Below are 19,532 nucleotides of genomic sequence, written 5' to 3' on the forward strand. Positions count from 1 at the left end.
TCCACCTTTCATCCCTTAAAATGTAAAAAACAAGAAGACGGTATTGGACCCCTTATCCGAAAACCCATTATCCAGAAAGTTTCGAATGATAGAAAGCCATCTCCCATAGACTCTATTTTAATGAAGTAATTCACATTTTTAAAAATGATTTCCTTTTTCTCTGTAATAATAAAACAGTACCTGTACTTGATCCCAACTAAGATATAATTACCCCTTATTGGGGGCAGAACAGCCCTATTGGGTTTATTTAAGGTTAAATGATTCCCTTTTCTCTGTAATAATAAAACAGTACCTGTACTTGATCCCAACTAAGATATAATTACCCCTTATTGGGGGCAGAACAGCCCTATTGGGTTTATTTAATGGTTAAATGATTCCCTTTTCTCTGTAATAATAAAACAGTACCTGTACTTGATCCCAACTAAGATATAATTACCCCTTATTGGGGGCAGAACAGCCCTATTGGGTTTATTTAATGGTTAAATGATTCCCTTTTCTCTGTAATAATAAAACAGTACCTGTACTTGATCCCAACTAAGATATAATTACCCCTTATTGGGGCAAAACAGCCCTATTGGGTTTATTTCATGGTTAAATGATTCCCTTTTCTCTGTAATAATAAAACAGTACCTGTACTTGATCCCAACTAATATATAATTAATCCTTATCGGAGCCAAAACAATCCCATTGGGTTTCATTACTGTTTAAATAATACTATTAGCAGACTTAATGTAGGAGATCTGAATTACGGAAAGACCCCTTATCTGGAAAACCCCAGGTCCCAAGCATTCTGGATAACGGGTATTCATTTGTATTCATTTATAAGGGTCTGTTCCTATGCTAAGCCTTCAATAAGAGAGTTTTTTAAAATTTAAGCCAATTAGGAAATATGTGTTTTTTAACCGGATACCTGAACTGATATGAGAGCATCCAAAGGGTACGTGGTTATACAGCCATTAATGCCATTACTCGGAGGGGCGATGCCTTGCGTGCCATTGCCTTTGGCACAGCTACACCAATATGGAGAAATGTGGCATCAAGACTTTTCATTGTGCTGCATCCATTTAGTGAATCAGCAGTGGTTGTGAAAGAGTTAAGGCTACTATCTCACTGTTATACTTATAGATAGATGCTGGGCTGTGCATTTCATTTCAACTTATGAAAGTTGTGAGTGAATTGGCTCAGGATACCCCCCAGTTATATCTGCTGGTGTAAAGCCGACTGTGTGTGTCCTACTGGGATTCTGTTCTGCAGGATGCGGAGAAAGGGGGGATAAAAACACAATAACCAGCATTGCTGAGAATTATCCTTCAAGCAGCCACTAAGGGGAGTCTGACGCTGGACCTCCCTCTATGGTTTCTATGACAACATATGGGAGTAGAGTCTTTCAAGCTAAGTGCTTTGCTAAAGCAGGTGTCGTATTCCAGAGCTCCCTGGATCCTATAAGTAACGACATCCCAGGATCTTCTCCCTTTCCCATTTTCCAAACATTTTTTTTTTTTTTTTTAAATTTGGTTTCATTCATTTGTATTGGGCACTGCAGAGCATCAGTGAGAGAAGATGGTTCACCACTCTGGGTCTATTCAGTGCTTTAGACAGCATAAAGGTCAGTAGGATTTGTGTGCTTTCTGCATGCCCTTGCACCGGGGGGGCTGGGGGCTCCTAAGTCACTGACTGTGCAGCAGTAGCAGCAGTAGCAGCAGTGTGTGTGTGAGTGAGCCGGGGGCTGCCGGTGCCCTTAACTAGGGAGCTGCGCCGCTTCCACCTGCAGTCACCCAATTACACAGTCAAACTTCACCGCAACGGATGCTGCAATAGAATCACGCTTTCAAACTTGCAGCTAGAACTTGTGCTCCAACTCCTGCAGATTCAGCTTCGTTAACCCATGAGTTGCCACGCAGAATGCCTCTCTTGCTATTTTATTTTCATTCAAACTGAGTAAAACTGCTGAGCCGGTGTACCTCTTAAATAACATCCCATTGGAGCGTATTCTTTTAACTCTTTTCCTGCCGTAACAGTTCAGAGTGTCACTTGGAAATGTGTTGATGTTCTATGACGGGTAAACAGTTAAACATGTGTACAGGTATAGGAGCTCTTATCAGGAAACCCCTTATCCAGAAAGTTCTGAATTATGCAAAGCCATCTCCCATAGACTCCATTATAAACAAATAATTCTAAATGATTTCCTTTTTCTCTATAATAATACTGGTATGGGACCTGTTATCCAAAATGCTCAGGACCAAGGGTATTCCGGATAAGGGGTCTTTGCGTAATTTGGATCTTAATGCCTTAAGTCTACTAAGAAATCAATAAAACATTAATTAAACCCAATAGGATTATTTTGCATCCAGTAAGTATTAATTATATCTTAGTTGGGATCAAATAGAAAGCATGGTTTTATTTTTACAGAGAAAAAGGAAATCCATTTTAAAAATCTGAATTATTTGATTAAAATGGGGTCTATGGGAGACGGGCTTTCCATAATTCGGAGCTTTCTGGATATCGGGTTTCCAGATAAGGGATCTCATACCTGTTAAACAGTATCATGTACTTAATCCCAACTGAGATATAATTATTCCTTATTGAAGACAAAACAATTCTATGAGTGTTTTTTTAACATTTATATGATTTTTAGTAGACTTAAGGTATGGAGATCTAAATTACAGAAAGAAAATCCCTTATCCGGAAAACCCCAGGTCCCGAGCATTCTGGATAACAGGTCCCATACTGTACGATGCCTTTAAATATCTCCTGCCCCATGTTCTTCTATTCACCTATTGTATTGATCCCCGACACATGGGTTCCATGCATTGTTATCGCACATTGCCCAAGGAATTGTTTAGTAAGTTATTTTAACTCCTTCCTTGCCACAGCTCTCTGATCCTGCCCTGCTGTGTGTTGCTACTAAGCATGCAGCATGATACAGTTCAGTAACCTGGAAATGTAAATTCAACAGAGCTGGCAGTCAGGTCTCTGACAGCTGACACCTTAGAATTTATATTCTTTGGCAGGCAAGCAGTTAAACCTTCACTTTGAATATTCCCCACCCCTGTGTTCTTAAATTCCTCTACTTTATTGATCCCCTGGTACTGGTAGGTTGTTCCATGCATCCATATAGTCTGCTTTGTAACTTGCAGTACCATTTAGGCTCTCATTTCTGCACCTTTAAAGGGGAACTCTGCCTTCAGAACCAAAATTTCTGAAAGAGCCCCACACATCCCAGAAACTCCTAAAATACCTATCACTTTAATCTGTTCCTTCAAAAAGTGTGAATAAATACTATTTAAATGTGCTGATATCCAGCTGCAAAACAGTTCTTCTCTGTATTATTTGAAATCCTGGTGGGGACTAAAACAGTGGTGGACCAAGCTGGCAACCCGGCCAGCTACCTCGCCTCCTCCCACCCCCAGTGTCGGATTGGGGGGGGGCGGAGGGCCCACCGGGGCTGTTGCCCCTGGGGCCCCAAAACCCCCAGGGGGCCCCTACCACAGCCCCCACAACCCCTTCAGGGGCCCCACAGCTTCTCCCACAACCCCTACAGGGGTCCCCGCCACCCCCTCCCTCAAGCATGCATTAATTAAAATTACCATTAGCACGTCGGGGGGAGGGAGATGAGTGGCCTGGGGGTGGGGCTCCGGCGGGGATCAGCTCTTGGCTGGCGGGGCCCACCTGGTTTTTTCCCGGTGCCCTGCTGGCCAAGTCCAACCCTGCCTACCCCCCTTAGGGGTACGTGCCTAGTGCCCCCCCCCCCCCCCCCCCCCCCCATTGTTGCACCCTAGGCAAATGCATCTTCTGCTTACCCCTAGTTCCAGCCCTGGTCTAAAACATTAATTTTACAAATTGTAACAACTTCTCCACAGCTTACAGACAGCATGCAAACTACATAACCCACAATGCATTGCACTGTGATGTTCCTTTCCTTATTGACATCACGTGTGCAGGGGATTGTGGGATTGGGAGGATGCAGGCTGAAGGCAGGCTGAAGGCAGGCTGAAGGCAGGCTGAGGACAGGCGACTACTGTTACATTTTTTGAGTCTCAAAGTAGTCAGATCAGCAGGGGAACAGGGGGCGGGGCTTAGGGAACGGTTCCAAACCATATTATTACATTAAACATCATGAAAAGGCTGCATATTTTTAAATTAATGTATATTGCAAAGTTGTTTGAAATGTTGTTTACTTTTCAAAAAGCTTAAGTTGTGTTTGGGTAAGTTGTGACTACTGGAGAAATGAAGAGAAACTGGAGAGAAACTTTACCCAACTTGCAACCCCCCAGCTCTTCTTAAAGTACATCTTTGATTGTTAGTGGGTGCTGAAAGCTATTGTTCAAAAGCTGGGACAATAGGTTTGGACATTGCTACCTGAGATAAATAAAAGGGACTGCAAATGCCTGTTTTGCCTCAGGGCCCACAGCTATTTTGATTTGGACATAAACTTCCCTGAGCATCATTACTTATTGTTTCACCCAAATGTTTCTGGACTACAACTGTAAGTGGGTGCTGTAGCCCAGCAACATCAGGTATCAAAACATCAAAATGAAACTGTATGTAATGGAATAAAATTATACCTTTTTTTTATTATGGTAAAAAAAAAACCAATGGACTGACAGGGAACAATGCCATTTTAAATAAAGTTTGGGGTGCCAAATTTCAATATCTAAGGGTTCAAATTGAGAAGCTTTCAGAAAGGTTTATTACCCCTTTAGGAATGTTATTAGGTTGAAAATTTTAGATCACTATTGTTATTGCTGTATTCATTCCTATCTTTCATTCACAGTCAGTGAGCACATTAAAGCATGCAAAACTAAATTAGAATGTTCAACCTGCGTCCCATGCACACTATTATCACACTACAACCCCTCCCCCCCCCCAAGTGCTCCCCAGTGGGTTTTGGCTGCTGGTTTTTATATCCCAAACTGTTGCATTAGTTATTCCATTTCATGTGCTATTTAGCTGTTTCAGTGCTCACAAGGAATGAAACGCGTTGCTCAGCAGTAAGCTGCATTACTCTACAAGTATATTGATTAATAAGGCTTTGCAATGGACGCTGATGCCTAGGATAACCCTATAGACAGCACTTATTCTTTTTCATGCTGGTTTTTAATTGAAAGGTTCTGGGAGCATGTTCAGCCATATGACTGGTAGTGATGAGCAAATCTGTTCCGTTTCGCGTCTCCGAAAAATTTGCGAATCTTTCAAAAGATCCGTGGAACAGCGAAAAATTCACGAAATGGCGAAAATGTTGTGCGACAAAAAAAATTGTTGCGCGGCTATTGTTTCGTCACCTGCGGCTATTATTTTGTCGCGCGGCTATTGTTTTGTTGCCCGCGGCTATTATTTCGTTGCGCGGCTATTATTTCGTTGTGCGGCTATTATTTCGCCGCACGGCTATTATTTCATCGCGTGGCTATTCTTTTGACGCCCGCAACTATTCTTTTTTGATGCCGGCGACAATTTTTGGACGTGCAGCGAATTATTCCGCGGCAAATTTTTTCATCCATTTCACAAACCAATGGCGAAACATGGAAATTCACCATGAATCTATGCCTGGCGAAACATTTCACCCATCACTAATGTCTGGCACTGATGCTCATAGAATTTTGCTGACTTTGAATTTTGTCTATTAAGCAAGCCACAGGGTCAGACTGGGCCAGTGGAGCACCAAGAAAAAACCCAGACGGCCCCCGTCCCTCCTGGGCACTACCCAGACCTGATCCCCACTATTGCTTCCCAGCTGAGCTCCCAACCCTAAGATAAGTGTAATGGATGCACACTGAAGTATGGGGGGTGGATTGCACAGATTGTGGGAGCCCCTGGAGAGGTGTGTGCCAGACCCGGTGGACCCCCCCAAGTCCATCCCTTGAGCTAAAACAGCAGCCCTTCCCTCCAATGCTATCTGTTACAGATTTAAATTAAGCATCTCTCCATGGTTGGTTCATAGCCCAACTCCCCTCCCACCAGAAGAGATAACTGGGAAACCCATATATTTCCTTTGTTGAGAGCTCTCTTTGCAGATCAAGCAGTTCTATTTTATTTAACTTAACCAGTGCTTTTCTCAGTTAATATAACTATATTCTTATTCTGCCTTTTTGTCTGGGAGAGAGAAGTTCCTTACGGCAGATACATTTCTTTCACATGAGAATTGTGCTCATCTCTAATGAAAATGATGGATTTTCGTAGCAGCATGATGAAAAAGTTATTGTATTCTCTGAAGTGTATGTGCTGAAACATCATTGACTCCGCAAAGTGAAAAAGTATCATTCCAGTTATCACTTACACTGTTGATATATGCAGACGAGATGGTTTTCTCAGAAAAAGATAAAAATCTAAACTTTAGGAGATGGTGAAATTAACAAAATTCACTGGAACACAGCACAATTCTTTGGGGAATTGCATTGGAGTCAATGGAAAGTTGAAATGATATTGTGGTTAAGGTGTTGTCAGGGCCAGTCCGGGTGGTACACTGAGTTTGGAGCTGGCTTTTTGCTCCTTCCCATTGTCCCATTGACACTTACCAGTCAGTATTGACACAGGAATGGCAGTCATGAAATCTCAACACAGTGACATTGGATGGACCAGTCTTGATGCAGGATTAGTGGATATGCAGATCATTAAAGAGAGATATAGAGGTACATATGGGTAAAATGTTAAAAGGGTTGTAATTCTAGTAACCTATAGCAACCAATCAGCAGGCGGCATTTACTGATGGGCTGTAAGTAAACATCTGCGTAGTGGCTGTGAGTTACTAGGAATAGAACATAGGTCCTATTGTGCCCATTATTACATTGTCCCCATTTGTTCTTCTTGAAATGAGAAGTATACAGAAATTCCTTGAAACCATGTACAGATATTATCATTAAATTCAAGGTCTTGTATCATTTTTGGGATGTGTGTGTCATAGGAATGATCAGAAGTTGGTATATTTAGTGCAAACAAATCATGATATCTGTTTGGGTATAGTCAGTGTGACCATAACATCAGAGCAAGACGAGCAATGGATGATGTTCCAGCTGCCACCTTTACATGCATGGCCAGTTTGACAACCCATCTTTCCTTCTAACAATTATATTTCCATCATAGCAGTCTTTGCGTTAACGATTCATCATTCTGTATACCCAATGACTGGTTTAATAACCATTTACAGCTATAAAGTATCTCTTCTTGTATGGGTGCCTCATCTCCTTCTGGCTAAAACATTTATATTTATATATAGAAGGTTCCAAATCAACTATAAGCTCTGCTACTCAATTTAGACCAACGAATATTACAAGATAACACAGATCTTCAGTTCTCTTGAAAACTGCATATGAGAGATGTTTTCTCAGGGAATATTGCAGAAATTAAAGCTATAGCCAGAAGGTTATCTTTAGGGGGCTCAGCACTACAATAACATAACAACAAGGGGCTAACGTCAAAGGAGAGGGACACTGGGCCAGATGGCCTTTGTTTACACCAGTGTATATAGTACAGGTATGGGACCCATTATCCAGAATGCTTGGGATCTGGGGTTTTCCCGATAAGGGGTCTTTCTGTAATTCAGATCTCCTACCTAAAGTCTGCTAAAAACATTATTTAAACAGTAATTAAACCCAATAGGATTTTTTTGCCTCCAATAAGGATTAATTATATCTTAGTTTGGATTAAGTACAAGGTACTGTTTTATTATTAGGAGAAAATTTGATTAAAACTGAGTCTATGGGAGATGGCCTTTCCGTAATTCAGAACTTTCTGGATTATGGGTTTCTGGATAAGGGGTCCGATACCTGTAATCCAGAGTTTTAGGCTCAGGGTACTTGTGGCATATTCTTAATTGTTGCCATTAGCCTAAAGCAGTGGTTCTCAACCTGTGGGTCAGGACCCCTTTGAGGGTTGAACAACCCTTTCACAGGGGTTGCCTAAGACCATCGGAAAACACATATTTCCGATGGTCTTAGGAACCTAAACACCGCTCATCTATCCGTCTCCAGGCGGGTCCGCCCACATACAGATACACCCAAATACGAGTACCCTGCATGATGACATCATTGCGCCAACCCCATCATATACACCCCGTACAAATACAGGTGTATGTGCCATAATTGGCGCCATAATGTACTTATGCGGACCAGTCACACATGTGTAGAGACCAGCTACTGTGTAGAAAGCAGCAGTATTGGAGGTAAGTTATGACGTAGCAACGAAAGTCATTTTATGGTTGGGGGTCACCACAACATGAGGAACTGGGTCGCGGCATTAGGAAGGTTGAGAACCACTGGCCTAAAGCTTGACAACACAATGAGGTGATCAATTCTGACATATAAAGTAACATAGTATGGACTGAGCATATAATGTTTTTTAAAGCTAGTCTTTTATTAGCGTACCCAGACCTATAAGTTGCTATCAGAAAATGTTGCCCCCTAAAAAGAAATTTGCTCATTGAGCTTAAAAAGTGCTCTTGGCTGATTTTCTTGGGTAGTGTTATCAAATCTGTTTTTTTTACCAGCTAGGGAATCCTTACCTCAAGAAGACTTTAGCCCATGAGTTTGATATCCATCCCTAGGTTATGCTTGATAGAGCGGAACTGCATCACTCAGCAGGGGGGAAGGGGGGGGGAAGAAAATATAAGCAGCAGAGCCTCAGTCCCTTTATTGTTCTGCTGAGCTCTCTCTTCCTACTGGGAACATTTATACCAGAGAAACAAAGAATTAAAGTATTATCACCGCTTACTGCATTGCTCCCACAGCCAATTTGTTATTATGTCTTTAGAAATAGGTATTGGTAGCAATATATATGTGCCTAATCTTCAACTGCCTACTTTTATACAAGGAATGGCCTAATTTGGGGATCTTGAATGAAAATATCTCCCTAAGTTGTCTAACAAACAGGGATATAATTACGTTTTCCCAGGAGCAGTGACTCATAGTAACCAATAAGATCAGTAGATGCTGCTGATTGGTTGCTTTGGGCTACTGCTCCTGGGTGGTAGGTTAATGAATTTCTCATTTTTTTCTGAAATCTGATTATGCAAAGAAAGAGTTTAGATTCAGCTTTAAAATCAAATATTATTTTGAACTGATTTGCTTTACATTTTGTCACATTTGTGCAGAGCCAGATATCTATATAGGCACCCAGTGTCTCATGCCTAAGGCACATCAGCTGTGAATCCTATGATCCCAGGAGGCGGCCCTTAGTACTTAAAATGGCGATTTTCTATTTAGGAGTACCCAATAGCACATACTAGTATTTTTATGAAAATGGTTTATTTAGATGAAGCAGGGTTTTACATATGAGCTTGTTTATGCAATATATTTTTATAGAGACCTTCATTGTTCGGGGGTATAGTTTTCCTTTAAGGGGGAACAGCCCTCAGGTGCCTGTACAAAAAAAAATTAATTTCAAGTTCATTCTCCCCAGTCTGGACTCTTGTAGCCAAATCCCATGGCAAAGCTTAGTGGGGGAAGGGGCACTGATTGGACTACACATACACTGATTGGCAAGGAGAGGGGGCAGCTGCCTAGGGTCACAACAGACTGAAATACAGCTGTGCCTTTCCGCAAATTATTTCCTCAAATTTGGCGAGTGGTGAGGGCCTTGCCATGTACAACATATGGCCATTCTCTCATTTGTTCATGGTCATTTTATTACAGTTAGATAAGGCTTCTCTCACACATATAAATAAATACACATATACAGATTAATAAGACTTTCTGTACAGAATTATCTTTCTGCATGTTTTACTGGACATTTACAGAAAAATAAAATGTATTTAAATCCATATGAAAAATAGGACATATTTCCACCTTGACTGTGTCAAGTATCCAAGCGTCTGCCCCAAGAGACAGTTCTCAATATGCACGATTGTCAGTCAGAGACCCGCCGGAGAAGAAAAGGGATGTAACTGAGACACAATCTTCTGCTAACGCCGGTGGGATTTGAGAGGGAAACCTGAACTGTCTTCCTAAGTTTGATAAGTTTGTCTGTGAGCAGAGAATTTAATAGAGGGAATCTTTACATATACCGTATCTTGTATGCTGGTATCAGTCGGAGTTCTATGGGGGGGGCTCTGTACTTACACACATGCAAGATGGGTAGAATAATAAAGAATATGCAAAGGAACAAGGAACAACATAATTGCATAAAAATGGATTTGATTCTCAATAAAGCATAATGTAGAGCAGGGGTCCCCAGCCTTTATTCCTTTGAGCAAAACAAGCATGAAAAAAGTTCCTGGGGGTGCCAAATTAGGGCTGTAATTGGCTATATGGTAGACCCTTGTAGACTGGCAGCCTACAGGAGGCTCTAGTTGGCATTTATGTGCCCAAAACTTGCCTCCAAGCCAGGAATTAAAAAATAAGCACCTGATTTGAGGCCACTGAGAGCAACATCCAAGGGGTTGGTGAGCAACATGATGTCCCCGAGCCACTGATTGGGCATCACTGATGTAGAGGAAATTCAGCAAATGTTTCAGATTTTCCTTTAAAATCTTATTAAACATGACCTGTGACCACAAAGACTGCTATCTTAACAATCTGCTACCAGTGGAGATGTATGCATATGGACTCCTTGCCCTGGACATCATAGGATTTGTTAGAAAGGCAACTTCATAGTCCAGCACCGATGACATCAGCAAGCTCCACCCCCCCATGATTTGGGAGGCAGTTGCAAACCCTGCTATACCACTGACACATTTTTATTACTTGAAATTAACAATATTAACAACTTAATGATCCTTCCAAGATGCCTACAGAGATACTGGAAGGTACGATCCCTCCGAATCCGACTTTTTCGTACTGAGTGTATTTTCTGCGACATTTTCGTACCATTGCGCGACTTTTTAGTACCTTTGCGTGACTTTTTCGTACTTTGCAATAAAATTTGTGAGACAAAATCATATTGTGCGCCACGTACAAAAGTTTCATTCAAGCTTCGGTATCGTGACTTTGCTTGGGCCAGGTTGGAGCTGCAGAGTGCCATTGAGCCCTATGGGAGACTTTCCTTGGGCCGGGTTGGAGCTGCAGAGTGCCATTGAGCCCTATGGGAGGCTTTCCTTGGGCCGGGTTGGAGCTGCAGAGTGCCATTGAGCCCTATGGGAGGCTTTCCTTGGGCCGGGTTGGAGCTGCAGAGTGCCATTGAGCCCTATGGGAGACTTTCCTTGGGCCGGGTTGGAGCTGCAGAGTGCCATTGAGCCCTATGGGAGGCTTTCCTTGGGCCGGGTTGGAGCTGCAGAGTGCCATTGAGCCCTATGGGAGACTTTCCTTGGGCCAGGTTGGAGCTGCAGAGTGCCATTGAGCCCTATGGGAGACTTTCCTTGGGCCGGGTTGGAGCTGCAGAGTGCCATTGAGCCCTATGGAAGACTTTCCTTGGGCCAGGTTGGAGCTGCAGAGTGCCATTGAGCCCTATGGGAGACTTTCCTTGGGCCAGGTTGGAGCTGCAGAGTACCATTGAGCCCTATGGGAGACTTTCCTTGGGCCAGGTTGGAGCTGCAGAGTGCCATTGAGCCCTATGGGAGACTTTCCTTGGGCCAGGTTGGAGCTGCAGAGTGCCATTGAGCCCTATGGGAGACTTTCCTTGGGCCAGGTTGGAGCTGCAGAGTGCCATTGAGCCCTATGGGAGACTTTCCTTGAGCCAGGTTGGAGCTGCAGAGTGCCATTGAGTCCTATGGGAGGCTTCCAAAATCATGCACAGAAGGATCAAAGTCAGAAAGGTTTTCCCGCCATTTACGATCGTTCGTATACGAAAATTTCGTAAATTTCGGATTGCAAATACAATATTATCATGACTAATACGATTTTTTCGTAAGCATTTTCATAATATTTGCGATCATCAGAAATTATCGTATCCAATCCGAATTTTTCCCATTTTGGGATTCAAACTCGTACTTTAATGAATCGGCCCCTATATGTATTATTACATAAATAGGACCAAGAAGCAAGATTACCTACTCAAAAAAGTTCATTTTCCACATGTTTTAAACCTATAAGGTTCTTTGTCAAGTGCCTCATATCTAAGTTGTATATTAGGTTCCTGCCATCCCCAACTCTGCCTCCAGCTGTTTGTACCAGACCATCTATCAGCAAAGTCACCTTATTCCCATGCTGTAGGTTCCCATCAGGCACCTAACTCAGCCAGGAAATCATCACTATATAAAAGTAGAAATGCCAGCAAGATGGGGGAAAAAGAGCCATTCTAGCCCTTGATGGAATAGATTTCTTTGATAGTTATGATTTTTTTTTTAAACAGCATTCCCAAATGTAGCCCAATGCTTACTGCAGGATTAAACTGGGATGTAGATAACTATTAGTTTTAAAAAGGAATATCAATATTGTTTTTCCCCAGGACCATGTCCTCCTATGTATTTGCTGTAGGTCACTTTTCTGTATGTGATGTTGAGTAAAGGTTACTGTCAGCAAACGCACGGCTGGCTGCTTGCAATAATCCCAATGGGAATGCATTTTGTTGTGGAACACTAAACACATTAAATCTTAGGCCTGCAAAATATAATCCCTAGCCTAGAGCTTTAATCATCTTCCCATTAATAGTACATAAAGGTAACATGATTTCAGCTACATAGGACATGCTTACAAACATCAATGCTAATCTTGTAGTAATTATATTTATAAGGAACAAAGAAGCTTTACAAAATGATCCCAGTGCTCTCTGTAATTCCCAGTGTGGATCATTTTAATGTATTGTAATTACAAATCCTGTTTGGTACAGATGTGTGTACAGGTATGGGATCCCTTATCCGGAAACCCGTTATCCAGAAATTTCTGAATTACGGAAAGGCCATCTCCCATAGACTTCATTATAAGCAATTTATTCTAATTTTTAAAAATGGTTTCCTTTTTCTCTCTAATTATAAAACAGAACCTTGTACTTGATCCCAACTAAGATATAATTAATCCTTATTGTATGCAAAACAATCCTATTGGGTTTATTTGATGTTTCAATGATTTTTAGCAGACTTAAGGTATGGAGATCCAAATTACGGAAAGATCCCTTATCTGGAAAACCCCAGGTCCCAAGCATTCTGGATAACAGGTGCCATACCTGTACTATTCATTTATGTAAGTGTGAAGAGTTATATTGCTGAACCATCGACTTATGGACATTGAGGTTGAGAATTCTTTGTAATCCATTAAAGTTCTGAATATGAAAGCTCCACTTTTGAGAGACAAAAAATGAAGCATACCAATAAAACTGCATTGGTTCTTAATGTTCCATTGCTTCAAAATCGGTTCAAACTTGGCCACTCTTGACCAAGCTGACATCTTATAGTCCTGTAAACTGGGCCACAAGGATGGTGTCCCTTTGTGAGGACCACCTCTATGGTCTGCTGTGGTCCTCCCTTGATCTTCCAAACATCCTGGTCACTATGTGAGTGTGACTAGGTATTGGTTTTAAAGGTTGTACAACTCCACATATACCATTTTCCTATTTACGTTGACCAATTGCTAATATATCTTCTTTACTTTCCCAAATAAGAACATCTTCGGGTGTATGGCTTGGGAAAGAGCTTGAACAACACAAAAATAGACTGTCACATTGTATATTCTTATTCCATTCTCAGTGTCTCAGTGGCTCATCCCTATGTCATCTGCTTATTAAGTCATTGATGTTTTACCAGGTGCAAATATTAAAGGCTTTTGAAAAATTAACTAATGTTATCATTTTTGTTCACACTACAAACCAGCTATCTGTGTTTTATATGTTGACTTTTGTGGTACAAAAGCGAGTACTGGGCTGGGGGCTCTCAAAGAGACTCTGCACATGTAGAAAGCCTTTTATTTATTATGATGTCCCGTGCTCTATAATTAACAAGAGACACAGAAGAAAGAGTTCAAAGGACTCTCAACAAAAGGCTGTTTATGTCATAACTGATACACATAAAATGAGGGTAGATTACCTTAATATTATGTATCGACTGTTTTTTGATATATTTGCTGTATAGAACCTTGTAGTATCAAAGGACCTCTTTCTCCTTATACCTATTGTTCTTGGTGTTAGGTGTACAGGTATGGGATCCGTTATCCAGAAACCCGATATCCAGAAAGTTCCAAGTTACGGAAAGTCTGTCTCCCATAGACTCCATTTTAATCAAATGAATTTCCTTTTTCTCTGTAAAAATAAAACAGTGTTTTGTATTTGATCCCAACTAAGATATAATTAATCCTTACTGGATGTAAAAAAATCCTACTGGGTTTAATTAATTTTTTATCGATTTCTTAGTAGACTTAAGGTATGAAGATCCAAATGACAGAAAGACCCTTTATTTGGAAAACCCTTGGTCCCAAGCATTCTGGATAACGTATTCTATACCTGTACTGATGTGGTTATGCCTTGGTAGTGTTAGGGCTATATCTGATAAAAATAGGGGCAACATGGCGAAGACAGGGTAAAAGAGCAATAAAACCGCCCTAAGGTTTTAGCCTATAAACAAAGATTATATAAACAACAAATAACCAATACAATGTTTGGGTTTAGTGTCTCTTTAAATATGCCTGTAACAATTATTAATATTTTGGTATATTTAAATCTGTGTATCAAGGTCATTCCTTGTGTGTGTTTTGACCCTAAATGATCACAGTGCTCCTTCATGTGAGAATACAAGTATCTCAGTGTGTGTATTGTTTTGTATGTGAGTTGGTATAGGAGGGGTATGAGATTTGAAAGGATCAGTTAAACCATTATATACCGGTTAGTGTACAGTGTCGGACTGGGGTGCCAGGGGCCCACCAGAAAACCTTAGACTGTAGGCCCAGTCTCCAAAAATGTTTCCATCTCTCTTAACTTGCATTATTTATTCTCTTAATCACTTCCCCATACATATTATTATATAGGTAAAGGCATACAAGGAAAATGGCTGGGTGAGCAGGAGGGCCCACTGACACCTGGACCCATTGGGAATTTTCCTGGTATCCTAGTGGGCCAGTCCGACACTGTTAGTGTATTATAAGTCACCTCAATAGAACGTGGCCATCAGGCCTGGACTGATTCAAAATACGTTCTGGCATTTCAAGTTCACAGAGGCCCAAAACAACCCCCCACCAGCCCAGAATTCACAGATCGTCAGTCCGAGCCTAGTGACCATATAAAAGCACTATTCTACAGGCCGCTTGCCCTCTTTTTTTTTGGTTTCTTTGCACTTGCCCTGTCTCCTTTTTCCTAGCCTCCAATGCTTATTGCTTCAGTTTTCCCTCCCCTTCTGGTTCCATTCCCTGTGGCAGGTAGGGGTTCGGTGGAGGTGGCTTGTTGAAACTTGGGCAGGGGTATGTGATACGAGTATGGTGTAACAGGCAGGGGGTGAGTTCTGAGTGTTAATATTAATATGCATGTCTCTTTAAGTTATAATTGGTGTTTTCTGATGTAGGAATGTTCCATTTATAAGCATATAATTTACAGTTTGGCCCATAGGGAAATGGCCAACCTTCAGATTAAATATTTTTGTTCACTGTTATAACTTTAGGGGGTTTCACAGTGCTGTGGTACACTTTTCTAGTCTCACCCCAAGACACAGCAGAGGTTCCCAAGCTTGCCTCAGCTCGTAACACAAGAGCAATTCCTTGTGTACAACGTGTAACCGCAAACCTATGATAGCACCAGGGAAGGTTTACCTGTGTATGGTTACGCTTAACCCCTTTCTGTATATGAGACCATACTGAGTGATGATCACTTGACTCTACATGTTCCTAGTCATTTGATACCAAGTGAAAAGTAATGAGGACATTCAACACTGCTTCTCTTCCTGATGGAATGTTAATGAAAGAAGAGAAAATGAACGCTGGCTTATAAAGTGGGAATTACCTCCTTTACATTAAATTTGCAGTACTGAAGGGCTAGCGTATAGCAAGCAACTGTACACTGCTGAGCTCCAGTTACTAACAGGGCAAAGTGCAAAGCTCCTGTTTATTCCACATAATGTAGAAGGCTTCTCATGAGGTTTAAAGCAAATTGTGTCTGGGGTATGATACCTCAATACTAGTATGTTACTGGCCAGGCATGTAAAATGATGCATTATGGTGATGGTGTTAGAAGATAAGGTAGCTAAAAAGATAGAAAGGATAGTGTTGGCAACCCTAGCTCCAAACCCTTAAGTGGAAAACTCTTAAAATTTAATTACATTTATAATTTAAGAAAAATAAGCTGGGATAATATTACTACATGCATTTAGTATAATTTTAAAGGGTAACTCTGGCAGAGGAGGAGGGACTAAAGCATTGATGTTACAAATTGTAACAACTTCTCCGCAGCTTACAGACAGCATGCAGGGACTATGCATTGCACTGTGATGTTCCTTTCCAACACAAGCTGATTGCACAGGGCATGTGCCGAACATACTTTTTGCCTTTTTTAAACCAGTTTAACGTTAGCACTTCCCTGCACTTTCACAGGAAGGGCTGATAATCATGATTACCCATCCACTGAGAAGCCCTCTGATAATGAGCCACTCAAAGGCTGCTGCTTAGATAAGGGAAGGGTTTGTTTGTTTAGAAGTAGACAAATTTCCCTCTTAGATTACAGGTAGTGCTTTAGAATGGCAAAAATAAGTAATATGTGTCCAGCAGGACACTGGGAAAAAACCTGGTGGACCCCAGCCTTAAATGACCCTGCAGCCTTCACTTACCCAGCACACTCTCACTCCTTCCGCTCATTGCCTGCACCAACCATAGATTTACATCAGCTGCTTTTCTATACTTTGCATGAACTCATTTTATCCATGCAGTCAGACTTAAGGTTAAGATTTATTCTGAGTAAATATTCCTACTGTGTGCAGTCAAATGAGCAGTGCGGACATTTAGTTAAAACAAGAACTGTCTGTGTGGCACAATTTAATTAACACTATTCAGGAGAGAACGGAACGGCTAATTCATGCCATTTTCTCTGTAGAACTCCTCGTAACGGATCTAATCACCGGCAATGCTTATCAGCACTCATCAGAATTCCGAAGATAAGCATCTGCAATGCTGAAAATAATAAGTGTACTGTAGGTGCCAAAGCCTTGGCCGGCTGCCGGTGCTGTCAGCAGCTCAGACAATTAACAGTAGCCTCTTTTATTAACCCTAATATGGGCATTTATCCATATAAAAACATTGTGTGATTTGGACTTCAGTATGCAAAGGTCATCATTTGTAAGGCAGAGGTAAAAAGATACAGAAAGGAAAAGACAGACAGGTTGACCTTGATGGAATAAGCTTTAGAAAGAAAAAAGAGCAAGAAGATCCTTTTTAGAAGAACTAACAATCTAAATTGCTGTTGGGTGGACATCCAATGAACATTATTGCCTAACTGTAGAACATGTCAATGATAAATTGAGTTTATAGAGTAAGATTTGAGTTATAAAGTTGTAGGGGGGGGTTAGTTCCTTATGAAGGTTGGAATAGACCTCTCTCAAAAGAGTATGAGACACATTTGGAATAGTCTGTGCGGCAGGGTGTTGTGGCTTCTACACAACAAGACAATTTGCTCAATATGGGGTACATTAGACTCTTACTCTTCATAAGTTTGTCCAAACGGGCTTTTGTACCTAAAAGCTGCCAAAGAAGTCACTGGGGCAAACTTACGAAGATGGACAAACCTTATCAGTATGCAACCCTGCAGGATTAGTAAACTCACGTGGGGTTTCCTTTATGATGGCCTATGAACGAAAACTCTGCCAATCATAAATGGGCCCCTTACTATGTCTAAAGTTTTCCTGCTACCTAAAAACTTTATAGATTAGTTGAATTTGGAGTAAACTTGCAAACTTTTGGCCGATAGCACCAAAAAAGGAACTAAAACTCACTCCTACTAAAAAATTGATCCTTTATTCTTAAGTTAAAAACATGAGCGGCTACTGCGATGCAAACAGCCTGACGCGTTTGCTTGTTTTCTTCTTGTCACAGCTTGCAAACTTTTTTTTTTCAGCCGAATGGGAAAAAGTTAAAAAGTCACAACCATTCTGCCTTCCTTTACTGCCAAAATTCAAAGTTGAGAAATTGGGATATTCCCTAGTCAGACCCAATGAGACCCATGTCTGCCCTAAACAAAAATTTAAGGCACTATTCCACCAATTTTGTGCCCATTAGTGATGAGTGATTCTGTCCTGTTTCGCCATAAAATTTGCAAATCATTGAAAAGATTTGCAAAACGGTAAAAAATCAGCGAAATGGCGAAAATGATGCACATCAAAAATTGTCACGTGTATCATTTTTTTTTTTTTGTAAGTCTTTATTTTCATTTTCAGTGTGGGGATACAGAAAGGAAAAAAGGGAGGGAGATGGGGGGGGGGGAGCATAGAAATAGGAGTAACTTGGTACAAAACATGGCAGTTTTCCCATCATTGTGTTATACATCTCGTATTAAAATACATTCATTTCAAATCTTTCTGGTTAATAGACTTGGATATGAACATAACTCTTGTTATGGGAGACTGCTCGGGTAGTAGGGGGGGGAAGCAGGTGAGCTCAATTAGGTTTTACTCATATATCACTTGTTACCTTTACTGTTGGTGCCTGTTATGGGATGTATTCTTAATCTTGTTATTTCCTATCATGCTGACTTATATGGCCAATCCAGCCATACTTTCTCATAGTTTTTCATTCTCCCATATTTTATAGCTGTTAATTCTTCCATTGTTTTTGTGTTTTCTATTTCCTCTATCCATTGCATTTTGTGTGGAGTTTCTGACTTTCTCCAGTTCTTGGGTATTATTATTCTAGCTGCTTGTAATAGGTGTACTATCAATTTATCATTAATTATTTTTTTTCCCGTTCTATCCAGACTAAGTAACATTGTTTCTATGAAGTTTGTGTATTTCCCCGGTCTTAAGTTGTTTATTGTATTGTATACTTCTCTCCATAATGGTTTAATTTTTTCACACGTTCGTGTATCATTTTTTGATGTGCGCGACAATTCTTTTTTACACAAGCGACTAGTGATGAGCAAATCTACCCCATTTTGCTTTAAAACAAACTGAAAATTTGCGAGATGGCAAGAAAATCCGCAAAATGCGTTTGTCGTTCGACTTTTTCGTCGCCCGGGTCTTTTTTTGTTGCATCTTTATTTCATTGTGTGCAGGGTTTTTTTTTCGTGCCCGCGTCCATTTTTACGTGACCCCGTTCAATTTGCCATGACCACAACTTTTTTTTCCGCTGTGACTTTCCGCATAAGTTTCGCAAAACAATTCACCAATGGCAAAATGGGGAAATTCGCCCCAACCAAAAACAGGATTCAGACCAAATTTACCCAAATTTATACCAAATTTACTTCTATTTTTATTGATTGACATCTGTTGGTCAAACAGGTGGAATTGATGCATCTGACACACTTTTCTCCAGAATAATAAATATTTAGTTTGTTAAATTCCTGGATTTAAACATATTTATACAGATATTTACATTTTATTATACACACACACACACATATACTGTATATATGGACCATTATTATCTTTATATTTAGTATTTATTATATAAAAACTATAGTTTAGTTGAAGTCTGGTGTAACTTCAGTACTAGTTTTTACAGAAAGAAGCAGTGAGTATAAAAGTATGTTGTTGTTTGGTCCCTTGGTGAAAG

The 19,532-nt window shown here is 40.7% G+C and overlaps 1 protein-coding gene across 2 annotated transcripts in view; it reads left to right on the plus strand.

Annotated features, from left to right (window-relative positions):
• The first annotated feature begins 1,434 nt into the window (after positions 1–1,434).
• ano3 (anoctamin 3) overlaps positions 1,435–19,532 on the plus strand; it is a 192,385-nt gene continuing 174,287 nt past the window's right edge. For both annotated transcript variants that reach the window (XM_031900580.1, XM_031900579.1), the window contains exon 1: positions 1,435–1,606. In XM_031900580.1, the coding sequence (XP_031756440.1) occupies positions 1,561–1,606 (46 nt within the window). In that variant the 5' untranslated portion in view covers positions 1,435–1,560. The remainder of the gene's footprint in view (positions 1,607–19,532) is intronic.

Source organism: Xenopus tropicalis, chromosome 4, assembly GCF_000004195.4.
Source record: "Xenopus tropicalis strain Nigerian chromosome 4, UCB_Xtro_10.0, whole genome shotgun sequence".
NCBI classification, from domain to species: Eukaryota; Metazoa; Chordata; class Amphibia; order Anura; family Pipidae; genus Xenopus; species Xenopus tropicalis.